This window comes from Neomonachus schauinslandi, chromosome 5 (assembly GCF_002201575.2).
Source record: "Neomonachus schauinslandi chromosome 5, ASM220157v2, whole genome shotgun sequence".
Lineage (NCBI taxonomy): Eukaryota > Metazoa > Chordata > Mammalia > Carnivora > Phocidae > Neomonachus > Neomonachus schauinslandi.
In genome coordinates this window covers 121,303,454-121,317,369 of record NC_058407.1, presented here as the reverse complement: position 1 = coordinate 121,317,369, position 13,916 = coordinate 121,303,454, and the positions used below count along the sequence as shown (strand labels likewise).

General features: G+C 36.9%; 1 protein-coding gene across 2 annotated transcripts in view; it reads left to right on the top strand.

Annotated features, from left to right (window-relative positions):
- STAM (signal transducing adaptor molecule) overlaps window positions 1–13,469 on the top strand; it is a 100,985-nt gene extending 87,516 nt beyond the window's left edge. For both annotated transcript variants that reach the window (XM_044914993.1, XM_021696669.1), the window contains one exon: window positions 11,533–13,469. In XM_044914993.1, coding sequence (XP_044770928.1) covers window positions 11,533–11,758 — 226 coding nt within the window. In that variant the 3' untranslated portion in view covers window positions 11,759–13,469. The remainder of the gene's footprint in view (window positions 1–11,532) is intronic.
- The last annotated feature ends 447 nt before the right edge of the window (window positions 13,470–13,916 follow it).

Sequence of the window (13,916 nt, the reverse complement as noted above, 5' to 3'; positions counted from 1 at the left end):
TTGTTTATTTGTGAAGGAGTGGAGGATGATGGGAGGGGCAGAGGGAGCAACAGAATCTTAAGCAAGCTCCATACCCAGCATCGAGCCTGACACGGGGTTGGATCCCAGGATCCTGAGATCATGACCTGAGCCGAAATCAGGAGTCAGACCCTTAACTAACTGAACCACCCAGGCGCCCCTGAAATGATCATGATTTTTATTAGTTTTGTTAATGTGGTATATCATGTTGTTTGATTTGTGGATATTGAGGCATTCTTGCATCCCTGGAATAAATCCCACTTGATGTCATAGTGTATGATCCTTTTAATGTATTGTTGAATTTTGTTTGCTAATATTTTGTTGAGGAATTTTGCATCAGTGTTCATCAATGATAGGCTTGTAATTACCTGTGTGTGTGTGTGTGTGTGTGTGTGTGTGTGTGTGTGTGGTTTCCTTATCTGGTTTTGATATCAGGGTAAGGCTGGCTTCAAAAAATCGTTTTGGAAGTATTCCCTCCTCTTCAGTTTTTTGGAAGAGTTTGAGAAGGGTAGGTATTAAATCTTCTTTGAAGGGTGGAATTCACCAGTGTGAGGGTGTTTGGTCCTGGACTTTTGTTTGTTGAGAGGTTTTTGATGGCTGACTCAATCATACTACTAGTAATCTGTCTATTCACATTTTCTATTTCTCTGTGATTCAGTCGTAGAAGATTGTTTCTAGTAACTCTTCCATTTTTTTCTAGGTTTTCCAGTTTGTTGGCATATGTTTGTAGTCATTGCTCTTCATCCTTTGTATTTTTGTGGTGTCAGTTAAAACTTTTTTCATTTCTGATTTTATTAGAGCCTTCTCTTTCTCTCTTGGTTTGTCTAGCTAAGGTTTGAGTTTCTTTATCTTTTCAAAGAACCAGCTCTTAGTTTCATTGACTTTTTTTTTAATGTGCCTATTTCATTTATTTCTGCTCTGATCTTTATTATTTCCTTCCTTTTCTTGACTTTGTGTTTCATTTGCTCTTCTTTTTCCAACTCCTTTATATGGAAGATTAGATTGTTTGAGATTTTCTTGTATCTTGAGGTAGGCCTGTATTGCTTTGATCTTCTGTCTTTAAACCACATTTGCAGCATCCCATAGATATTTCTGTTCATTTGTCTCTAGGTATTTTTTGATTCTTTTTTGATTTCTTTATTGAGTTAGTGATGTTTAGTAGCATATTGTTTAGTCTCATCTATTTGTAGTTTTTCCAGTTTTCTTCTCAGAGAAGATGCTTGATGTGATTTCAGTTTTCTTGAATTTATTGAGACTTGTTTTGTAACATGTGATCTGTGCTAGACTATGTTCCATATGCATTTGAGAAGAATGTGTATTCTGTTCCTTTTGGATGGTGTGTTCTGTAATTATCTATTAAGTACATCTGGTCTAATGTGTTGGTTAAGGCTGATGTTTTTTTATTGACTTTCTGTTGGGATGATCTACCCATTGATATAAGTAGGATGTTAAAGTCCCCTACTGTTACTGTATTACTGTCCATTCCTCTCTTTAGGTCTGTTAATATTTACTTTATATCTATTATTGCTCCTATGTTGGATGCATGTATATTTATAAATGTGTTTTCTTTTGGATTGACCTTTATATCATTATGTAATGCCCTTTGTCTATTCTTATAGTCTTTTTTTTTAAAAAAGGTTTTATTTATTTATTTATTTGAGAGAGTACAAGTGTGGGGGATGCAGAGGGAGAGGGAGAAGCAGACTCCCTCCTGAGCAGAGAGCCTGACATGGGGCTCAATCCCTGAGATCATGACCTGTGATGAAGACAGATGCTTAATGGATGGAGCCACCCAGGCTCAGTTTAGTTATAGTCTTCTAATGCGTATTTTGTCTAATGTGAGTATAGCTACTTCAGCTTTCTTTTTGTTTCCATTTGCATGGAATATCTTTCTCTAGCCCTTCCCTTTCAGTCTGTTTCTGTCCTTACTTTGAAGTAAGTCTTTTGTAGGCTGCATATAGATGGGTCATGTTTTTTATCTATTCCATCTTTTTTGATTAGAGAGTTTAGTCCATTTACATTTAAAGTAATTATTGATAGGTATATATTACCTGCCATTTTGTTAGTTGTTTTCTGGCTATTTTCATAGTTCCTCTCTGTTCCTTTTCTTTCTCTCCTCTCTTGTGGCTTGATGGCTTTCTTTAGTGTATGTTTAGATTTTTCTTCTCATTTTCTTTTGTATATTTACTATAAGTTTTTGCTTTGTGGTTACCATGAGGTTCACATATAACTTGCTGTGCATATAACTTTGTTTTGACTTGATAGCAACTTAAATCTGAACACATTTCAAAACTTGACATTTTTCCCTCTACTCCTGTTTTTTATATTTTGGTGCATCATTTTGCATTTTTTATTTTATATGTCCCTTAACTAATTATTGCAGTTTTAGTTAATTTTACTGTTTTTGTGTTTTAGTCTTTTAGTCTTCATACTTGCTTTATAAGTGATTGATATACCTTTACTATATATTTACCTTTTCCAATGAGATTTTTATTTTTGTATGTTTTCTTGTTATTAATTAGTGCCATTTCTTTTTAGGTTAAAGTCATCCCTTTAACATTTCTTGTAAAACCAGGTTTAGTGGTGATGAATTCCTTTAGCTTTTGCTTATCTGAAAAACTTTTATTCTCCTTCAATTCTGAATGATAATCGTGCTTGGTCAAGAATTCTTGGTTGGAGTTTTTTTTCCATTAGCACTATGAATACTGTCTTCTGTCTGTAGTTTCTGCTGAAAAATCTGCTGATGGCCTCATGGGGTTTCTCTTGTATGAATAAGTTGTTTTTCTTTTTTTGCTTTAGGATTTTCTCTTTATCTTTAACTTTCACCATTTTAATTATAACATGTCCTGGTGTGTATCTTTTGGGTTCATCTTCTTGGGAACTCTCAGAGCTTCCTGGACCTGCATGTTCATTTCATTCTTCAAATTAGGGAAGTTTTCAACTATTGTTTCTTCAGATAAGTTTTTTGGTGTTTTCTGTCTGTCTTCTCCTTCTGGGATCCTATAATGGGAATGCTATTCTGCTTGATATTTTACTCAAGGTATTCATTTGTTTTTATTCTTTTTTTCTCTTCCTTCTGGATGAGTTCTCATTGCTTTGTATTACAACTTTGGATTCATCCAGGCTGCTGTTGTACCTGCCCAGTATATTTTTCAGTTCAGTTATTGTATTTTTCAGTTCTGTAACTTTTGTTGGGTACTTTCTTATATTTTCTGTCTGTTTGTTGAAGATATCACTGTGTTCATCCATTCTTCTCCTGAGTGTGATGAGCTTCTTTATGACCATTATTTTGAACTCGGTCAGTTTGCTTATTGCTGTTTCATTAATGTCTTTTTCTCATATTTTTTCTTGTTCTTTCATTGGAACATAATTCCTCTGTTTCTTCGTTTTGCCTGACTCCTGTGTTTTTTTCTTTGTATTAGGTAAATTAACTACTTCTCTCTGTCTTGAAGGAGTGGCCTTGTGTAGGAAATTTCATGTAGAGCACAGAAGCACAATCCCGTCTGAGCAGAGCTAGGTGCTTACAGGATGTCCCCTATGTGGATTGTGTGTGCGTGTCTGCTGTGTCAGGGCCCAGTCTATGGTGTGGGAGTGGGTGGGGCTAGTGCCTGATTGGGCTGTGTCTCACAGATGTGCTGTGTCAGGATGGTAGGCAGGGCTTTTGCCCTCGCCTGATTGTTCCTCATGGTCGTGCTGTGGGTGTGGGCAGAGTTCTCCACTGGACATGACTACTGGCTCTAGCAGGTTAAAAGGATAGTTCCAGAATGGCACACATTAGCAAGGTAGGGTGAGGTCACTAATATGGCTCCTACCAGTGTTTCTGTCCCTGAAGAAAGTCCCAACAGTTTCCTGCCTCTCTGGTAGGCACTTCAAGATTATTAAGTGGTTCTTGTTTACATATGGTGTAGGCCCTTCTCAAATTGGTATTGTAGTGCTGGATTTTGAGTGAGTCTGCATGGCTAGCTCTTTAAGAACGAGTTTCTTTGTTCCCTACAGTCTGTGGTTTTCCTGGATATAATTGCCATTGGTTTTCAAAGCCCAACATTTTGGGGGCTCCCTTCATGTGGGATCTAAAGGTTAGATCTCTCCTCAGGGAAAATGTATGTATATTTGAGATCTCTCCCAATTGTGGATCACAGTGCCTGGGATGGGGTTTTTTGTCCAGATGGTGTCTCTGCCTCTCCTGTCTGTCTCAGTGGTTTTTGTCCTTTGTTGCAGAGCTTCTGTTTGTCCAGTTTTCTGGTCTTTTTAAGAATAAATTATTTCAGGGCGCCTGGGTGGCTCAGTTGGTTAAGCGACTGCCTTCGGCTCAGGTCATGATCCCGGAGTCATGGGATCGAGTTCCACATCGGGCTCCCGGCTCGGCGGGGAGCCTGCTTCTCCCTCTGACCCTATCCCCTCTCATGCTGTTTCTCTCTCTCTCTCTCAAATAAATAAATAAATAAAATCTTTAAAAAAAAAAAAGAATAAATTATTTCATATGTAGTTGTGTATTTGTTACATTCATGGATTGGAGTGACTTTAGGGTCTTCCTGTACTGCCATCTTGAACCCAACCCATAATTTGGTTTTGTTTTTATTTGAGTATATGATGATATTTGAAGGACTTTAATGAAACTTAAATTTGGTAACTATAATTTATCCTCCACAAATTTCATATAAAATCTAAATGTTTTTATCATTATTGTTCTAGAATTTACAGTTCTGGGATGTCTCCTAAGACAGATATTTCCTTCTTTTTGCCCTGTGTCAGAATTTAGTATATTACAGCAAGATAAACCGTTTGAAAGGAGAGATACGAGAAGTCATATGCTTCTGTAGTTCATGCGTCCGGCAGCTGAATATGAAATGACAGACCAGTGTTTTGGCTATTTACTTATAATGCCTCCAGTCATAGTTAAGTGATTATGTATGATAAAATGTATAATTATGTAAGTGTTTCTTCTGCTTCAGTGAGAATTTAAACTGAAGTCTTTTCTTTTGAAGTGAATAAATATAGGCATTAAGAATTCAGCAGTGTGTCATTCTAAAAGTCATGATATTCTGACTCATAACAGAAGTTTCTTGGTGGCACAGGCACAGTTTGTAGAAACCTTTGCATCAGTGTTGAAGTTGCCGAGGAATGCCGCTCTCCTACCATCACTGTTGTATTGTCCATCCTCAAAAGAGTCACACTGGGGATGCTTGGGGATTTTTACACATCATTTTGTGATCACATTTAGTATTCCTGAGTGACCTTAAGAGGAAGGGTAATGGGGAGGCCTATTATAGACATCAAAAGACAGGGCATTTCCTACTGGGTTATATAGCATGGGGGAAAAAAAAATGTTAGGTATAGCTCTTTCTCTTCTAGGACTTTTGTTTTTTTTTAAGTTGAAATTGGATGAAAATGAATACCCTTACATGGAAAATAAGCAAATTGGTAAGGAATAACATGCTTTTTAGAAAACTAGATACAAAGTAGGTGGGTATTGTTGAGAATGTGCATGAGTTAATGTAGATACTTTACTATTAGCCAGAAACGCTGTCTCCCAGCTAGTCTGTTGTTACTGTGTCACATACTGCTCTAACACCCTTGTTAATAGAGCTTGCTTCTGAACCATTTTTTGGTCAGGGTCTTGAGAAATTGTCCTTGGAGATAATCCGTTGGTAGGTGCTTAAACTGTGTAATGCTATAGCACTGTAGCATCGTGTTGCTTTGTTGCTGTGGGTTGCTCTGTCTGCTTCAGCAGTGAGCATGTGAAATCCCAGATGCAGGTCCTGCTCTGTATTCCGGGGCCTGATTCCACTGATAGACTGTAGCTATCAGTGTCCGCTCTCAAGAAACACAGGCACATTTCAATAGGTGCCTTTTAGAGGTGCCTAGTAGAACATTTCCTGGAAATATTTAGCCCTCTGTACCTGGCAAATTCCTCTTTATTCTGTAGTTCTTATTTTTGGCTGACCTTCATCTTTCCCAGAGTGCCTCTTTTGCCTTCCCGCCTCTCCCAACACTGTTCCTCTTCTGTTGCTGTCACAGGACCCCAGCACAGCATGTACTGTCTTGTCGCTTTTTTAATTGTTTATATTCCCACTGAACTATTATATATTGAGAGCTGGAGCTAAGTCTCTTTCACCTTTGTATGCACACTATGTAGCATAGAGTTTTACACCTGCTGGAAACTCAGTAAATATTTGATAAATAAATGTTTGAGTGTTGGTGGGAATTTCAAGTGCTATATTAGGCCAATGAGATATATTTTTTAATTCCTTGCAAAGGCTTCACAAAGGCTTTGAGGAAGTTTTTAAAAAGATATATACACACATACATACACACATGTATGTATAACATATTTATAAATATATAAAAAATGTGTTTTGTGTGTTTAAATGAGGAAATTGATGACAAAGTAAATGTAGGAAAACGAAATTGGGAGGAGCAAGAATTGGGGTTGGAAGTACACTTGATAGAGGTGTACTGCAGATTCGACTTGAGCTTTGTAATTACAAATTATAGTCAATGAGGAATTATTTTTTCTTCTATTTTTGGTAAGCAGGTTTTTAAGTGTCCCTTAGTTCATACCTAGAAGGCAATTTCTTATTCTTTTATATGTAATTTTGATTCTAGGGTCATCACTTGTCCAGACTTCTGTCACCCTAAGACGATCTTACTGATAATTTGGTAACATGGTACTAATGCAGTTTCCTAAACCTTCCTGTAGCAATGATGGCAGTGATAGTACTAAGGTGACCAAAGCTATGTACTTGTCTCTTATTTCAGTTTACTTCTATTAAACAGATGTTTACTGAACAGTTCGTCTCTGCCAGAGTATGATTTAGAATTTTTTCAGGTTTATTAAGATATGATCGACATAAAACATTGTGTAAGTTTAAGGTGTACATCTTGTTGATTTGGTACATCTATATGTTATAAAATGATTACCACTCCATAGTATTAGCTACCGCCTCCATCCCCTCATTTAGTTACCATTTCTTTTTTTGTGGTGAGAACATTTAAGATTTACTCTTAGCAGCATTCATGTGTATGATACAATATTATTAGTTAGAACCACCATGCAATATATTAGGTCCCCAGACTTGTTCATCTTATAACTGAAAGTGTGTACTCTTTGTTCAGTATTTCCCCATCTTCAGCAACCCCCAAGCCCTGCTAACTACCCCTCTCCTCTGTCTTTGAGTTTGACTTTTTTGGATTCCACATATAAGTGAGATCATATGGTATTTGTCTTTCTGTATCTTACTTATTTTACTTAGCACAATGTCCTTATGTCTCATCCAAGTTGTCACAAATGACAGGATTTCCTTCTTTCTGTGGTTGATATTTCCAGTGTGTGTGTGTGTGTGTGTGTGTGTGCCCCACATCTTTATCCATTCATCCAATGACAAACACTTAGGTTGTTTCCATATCTTGGCTATTGTGAGTAATGCTGCAGTGAAAATGAGAGTGCAGATAATCTGCGAGGTCCTGATTTCAGTTCCTTTGAATATATATCCAGAATTAGGACTGCTGGATCATATGGTAGTTCAGTTTTTAATTTTGGGGGGGGGACCTTCATACTGTTTTCCATAGCGACTACACCGGTTTACATTCCCAGCAACACTGCCCAAGGATTCTCTTTTCCCACAGCCACTTTAACAGGTGTGAGGTGATATCTCATTCTGCTCTTCATTTCCATTTCCCTGATGATTAGTAATATTGAGCACTTTTGAGTGCCTATTGATAATTTTATGTCTTCTTTGGAAACCTGTATATTCAGTTCCCCTGTCCATTTTTTAACTGGGTTGTTAGTTTTTTTGCTGTTGAGTTATATGAGCTCTTTATATATTTTGAATATTAATCTTTTAGTAGATAATATGATTTAAAAACATTTTCTCCCATTCTGTAGATTGACTTTTCATTTTGTTGACTGTGTCTTTTGCTATGCATTTTAGTTTGATGTACTCCCACTGTTGATTTTTATTTTTGTTGCTTGTGCTTTTGTTGTCATAGCCAGGAAATTGCTGCCAAGACCAATGTCAAAGAGCTCTTCATGTTTTCTTCTAGGAGTTTCAGGTCTTAAATAATGTCTTTAATCCATTTCAGGTTTGTTTTTGTGAATGATATAAGACAGACGTCCAATTTCATTTTTCTGCATGTGGTTATCTAGTTCTCCCAACACCATTTATGGAAGAGGCTATCTTTTTTTTTTTCCATTGAATATTCTTGGTTCTCTGGTCAAACGTTAGTTGACCATTTAGAGTTTCTTAGCCTCAAGGTGCTTACTGGTTAGTAGAGACAGACACAAAAAAATATGTAATTATAACAAATTACAAATAGAGGTACTTGCAAGGTGCTTTAGGAGCCTTGTGATTCAGGGAAGATTTACAAGAAAATATGCTCAAGCTTTGTTATTCTTAGCCTGGAGGAAAAAAGAAAGATTTTCTATCATAAGCAAAGACTTGGTAGTATGAAATGGCTTGGTACCCACGGAATTGAGTAAACTGAGGAGTTGTGACAGTACATGGCACATTTTGGGGTGTCACTAAAGGATTAAAGTCTTCAGTGGGATGGGGGGAGATACACTTGGAGTTACTGGCAAGGATAATGAATGGTCCTAGATATGTTGAGGAGGTTGGGTCTTACCTGGGAAAGCTTGTTAAAGGGCTTTAAATGGCAGTAGTATAGATGAATTTTTAGGTCCTAGGTAAGAAGCCGGGAGATTGTATATATTAGGCAAGAAATGATTGTCCAACTGCAGGACAAAATGATAAGAGATGGGGAAAGAGTTATTCAGGAGATTAACGAGTAATTACATGTGGGTGAAAGGTGGGGAGCTAGGGCAGAGCAGTCATACGAAAGAGAAGTATTGGGTGAATTGCTGGGTTTTGCCCTCAGGTAGATGGCAGAACTATAAATGAGATAGGAAATACAGTACGAAATGGGACTGACTGCAGTAATAGCTAACACTTAGGGGGTGTTTCAGCAAGCACCAGACACTGTGCCGTATGCTTTACATGTATTATAACTCTTTTATTCTAATAACCTGTGAAGTACATACACTGTCACCCATTTTATAGAGAGGAAACTGAGACATGGAGGGGAGGACTAAAGTCCTACTGAGGTAAGATAACAAAACCAGGCATTTTGGCTCCAGAGCTAAACACTTGGTCTCAACATTGTATTTATTATACTAGTATTGTGACTCTCACTGATGTAAGTAATGGCATCAAATCCAACTTCTTGTTATACTTTATATCTCACAACACAACACATAGAATGATGATGGGCAATGCTTTTAAACCGTTACTTAAGTGGTTACATTAGTAGGTGGAATGTAGCAGTAAATGACTTACAATAATGAATTGGGTTTTGTTTTGTTTTTTTTGCAAAGTAGAAGAGCATTGAATTTACAAATGATTGATTTATAAACAGTGTAGCAATTGGAGAAAAGTTTAGAAATAGGCAGTATTTTGAAAATTTGGGGCAATTGCCCATTGTATAGATTGTTTTACACTTTTAATAAAAAGTTCATACCTAGAAGGCAATTTCTTATTCTTTTATATGTAATTTTGATTCTAGGGTCATCACTTGTCCAGACTTCTGTCACCCTAAGACGATCTTACTGATAATTTGGTAACATGGTACTAATGCAGTTTCCTAAATCTCAATATTAAAGCTCTTAATATTTTTTTTTGTTTAGTTAACCTAGTGTCTTACACAGACTAGAAACTCAAATAGCAGGTTGGGAACAGGAAGAGAGGAAGCAGAGAGCAACAACTCTGAAGGAATGTTTTTGGTGGAATAGGAGCCATGCACAGTGGAAGGTGGTGCCTTGGATGGGAGCACTGACCTTGATCAGTTTCAGCAGGAGGGAATGCAGAGTCTTATCAGTGGGTGTGGTACAGATAGTAAATGTGGTGGGAGTAGATAGAAGGCCCCTTTTATTTTATTATTATTATTTTTTTAGTTGGGAGGGGGGGCAGAGGGAGAGAGATAGAGTCTTAAGCAGGCTCCATGCCCAGTTGCAGAGACCGACTCTGGGCTCACTCTCACATCCCTGAGATCATGACCTGAGTCGAAATCAAAATGATTAACCGACTAAGCCACCCAGGCACCCCAGAGGCCTCTTAAAATGCTGCTTTATTTTCAGGGAAATAAGAGAAACAAGGTTATTAAGCTTTCATCTCCCCTAGTCACTAGAACTGCTCTTGTCAAGGACTAGTGATTTCCGTACTGTTAGATCCAGTGGTCACTTCCTTTTCAAAATACTGTCTTCACTCGACCATGACCATTCTCTCTTAGTTTTTCTTCCACCTTATTGCCACTCCTCAGTCTTCTTTGCCTAGTGCCTCTTTATCTTCCTCTTTTCTAGGTCTAGGGTTTAAATAAGAACTACTTATTTCTCTGTTCGTAGTCACTCCCTAGGGGATCTCATTCAGGCCCATGACTCTGAACACTGTTGGACCTCTCATTTGGACTCCAGGCCTGTCCATTGTCTTTTTGTGAATCTCCTAGGTCTCTCGCTTTATGTGTCTACAACTGTACTTTGATTCTCCCTCCCAAATCTACTGTAGTCCTTATCTGTAGTCTTCCTTTTCAGTGAATGGCCACTCTGCCAGGTACTCAGTTCTAAAACTTCAGGCAATCTTGACTACTTCCCATTAGCAAATTTTGATGGCACTGCCTTCAAAATCTGACCCTTTCCTCTCCTCTTTACCATGTCTACCGTGGCTCTAGCTACCTGTCATCTCTCATCTGGACAATTGTAGTAGCCTCCATTCAGGTATCCTTGTATCTATCATTGGCCCAAAGTGAGTCTGTTAAAACCTGAATCAAATACCATCAGTCTTCTGTCCAAAACGAACCAGTCAGTTATCTTCATCTCACTCAAATATAAGCCAGATCCTTGTTATGATCTACAAGGCACCACATGTTCTAAGGCTCTCCTCCCGCTTCATTCTGCCACCTTATGTTATGCTGTTCTCCCCTTTGCTCATTCTTGTCTCCATCATGGCTCCTTTTCTGCTCCTTGAACATGCCTGGCATTTTCTCTCCGCAGAAGCTTCTGTATTTGCTGTCCTCTTTGCCTGATGTACTCCCCCCCACCCCACCCCAGATAATCAATATGACTCCCTCTCTCATGTTTTTCAGCTGTCTTTTAAATGTTGTCCTATCTGAGAGGTCTTGCCCTACCACTCTTCATAAACTGGAATCTCTTGTCCCAGGTGCTGTTGGTCCTCCTACTGTGCTTTATTTTTCTTGATACCAGTTATTACCACTTGACCCATTATAGATTTAATATCTTTATTCTCCTACTAGAATTTAAGCTCCCTGACGATAAGGACTCTTTTTCCTTCTTTCTTTATAATATCCCAGTACCTAAATTAGCAAATGTTTGGCTCTTATATGTATTTAATAAATATTTATGGGATGGATTGAATGAACGAATGTTTAATGAATAGCTTTCCTGTTTATCTCTAAATGGCTGTGTAAGTCAGTATTGATCTAATTGAGTGTTTTTTGCCCCCTCCACAGCACAATGGTCAGTTCTGTTCAAGGAAATACATACCCCAACCAGGCTTCAGTATATAGTCCTCCTCCTGCTGCTGCTGCTGCTGATGTCACTATATACCAGAATGCAGGAACTAATATGTCCCAGGTGCCGAACTATAATTTAACATCATCAACGCTGCCTCAGCCAGGAGGCAGTCAACAGCCACCTCAGCCACAGCAACCATATTCTCAGAAGGCTCTGCTATAGGACTTGGGATTCCTCTTTGTGGCAAATATCTGCTAAATGCCGCTGACAATGTTATGAGGTTCTTTAATATCATAAGGTTTGTTTATCCTCAGCTTATAGGAATCTATCTTGGTCTACAGGTTCAAATATTCAAGAAGGTAGAACTCTCTTCAATTTGCACTGACTTTTTAGAGGTTCTCCCTTCCCCTCCCCTAGAGGATTGAAACTACTTACAACATTTAATTCCTTTCATAATATGAAAGAATTGATACAAGATTATTTGTCTCATGAAATTACCTGGTCTGCAAAAGTCAAACTTACAAAAAACTGTTGTGGCAAATGTTATGTACATATATTGCTGTGTAACTTCATTGGTGGCCATTTTGAATCACAGTGGTGATCATGTGAATATATTTAACACTGTTAAATTAATTTACATTGCTATTTTATTTTAATCATGAACAACTACCATGTCTCATAATGTTTTGTGTAAATTCAAGATAATTACACTGTCCCTTTAAACTGCAAGAGAACGAAGCTGTAGCATATTTACGTGAAGGCATTATGTTGTCCATGTTTCAGTTTCACATTAAACTGAACCTTCCTTTGACTAATTGTGAGCTAAACTTATGTATTTTATGTCTTTCTGTAGCCTCTGCATACTACTAGCTGTCATCATACCAGCATACAGTAGCTAAATTTTTGGTTCACGTACAGCAAATGATGATGTTCCCTTTTAAACTTTTACATTTCGGCATGATATTTCAGAATATTGTGGGACCATGAGACAAAATTAAGTAGGATCACATTCTTTATATCTTATTTTTAAAGGAATAATGTTGATTTACTTTTTCCTAGTTGAAGATAGTAATTAGATTTCTAAGCTGTATACTGTGTTTATTGGTGGCAGTGACACCAAAGATAGAGGCAATGGATAGAAATTTTTAAACTGGAAAGAAAACATGAATTACACTACATTTTCAAAGTCTCTTGTAATTATTTAGGATATAAACAAAATTTGATTCATCTGTCTTTTCCCACTATTAGTCTTTTAAATATGTCTTTAACAATTGTATCCTTTAATTGTTCATTAAAATGGATATAAGTAGATGTTTCAAAGTATTCTATATTCTGGTTTTGCTTAAGAGTTTGTATATTTATTCTTATCTTTTAAACTGGACTTTTGGGGCTCCTCTCAAAGTTCTAATGGAATTATTTTGGCTTCCTATTCAGGAGTATTTTTGAATGAAGGCTTTCCTTTTGATCTACATGAAATATGTTTTCCACTGACATTTTAATCTTCTTAAATATTTATCATTTCCCTAGTTGTGCTATACTGCTATTTAATACTATTTAAACAAATGAAAAATTGAGTTCAGCATTATATTAAATGAATTGACTTAATATGTTTCACACCATAAATGAAAATTTAATTTGTGTTTTCTAAGACTACTGTAATCAGGTAACTCGTTCCTTTCCTTTTTGACAAATGATTCCATCTGTGGCAAGTAATCTTAATGGTGACTAATGTTATAGGTTCAAATTTACAGCATTGTCTTCAACTTCATTATGTCACCCTAGTGTTGTGTTATCCTGAGTTTAGAGTATGTTTCCCTCAAAACAGTAATTTTAAAACTTGAATTCACACTTTACACTAAAAACATTTTTAATATATTGTTTCTTGATAAACATTGTCAAACAGATTATAATCTTTTTCACTCCAATTTGAATATTCTAGTTTAACTGATAGACTTTTTGCCAAGTCATGTTGTATTTTTCTCTTTGTCTTTTGATAAATTTCTGTTTACCAATGGCAAGTGTATCATTTTCCCAGTTTATCTTGGTATCCTTCATGCTGTAACATCAATTATACAGTCTCTAGAATGCTTTTTGACCTATAAAAGTCAATGAATGGTGAGATTTAAAAAAGCTGCCCTTATTACAATGCATATACCTTTTTCTTACCTATTACTAGCCTTATAAAGGTTTAAATGATGAGCACTTAAAATTGATACTGTATTAGTTTGTGCTTTGCATTTATTTGGTATAAAAGTACCACATAGAAAAATTCCACTGGAAAGGAACCCCTGGATTTTCCATCATTCAGATGACATGTCAAGGATAGAAATAAGAAAGGACCATTTAGGAGCACAGATGATTCTGTTCTGTAACCAGTGTA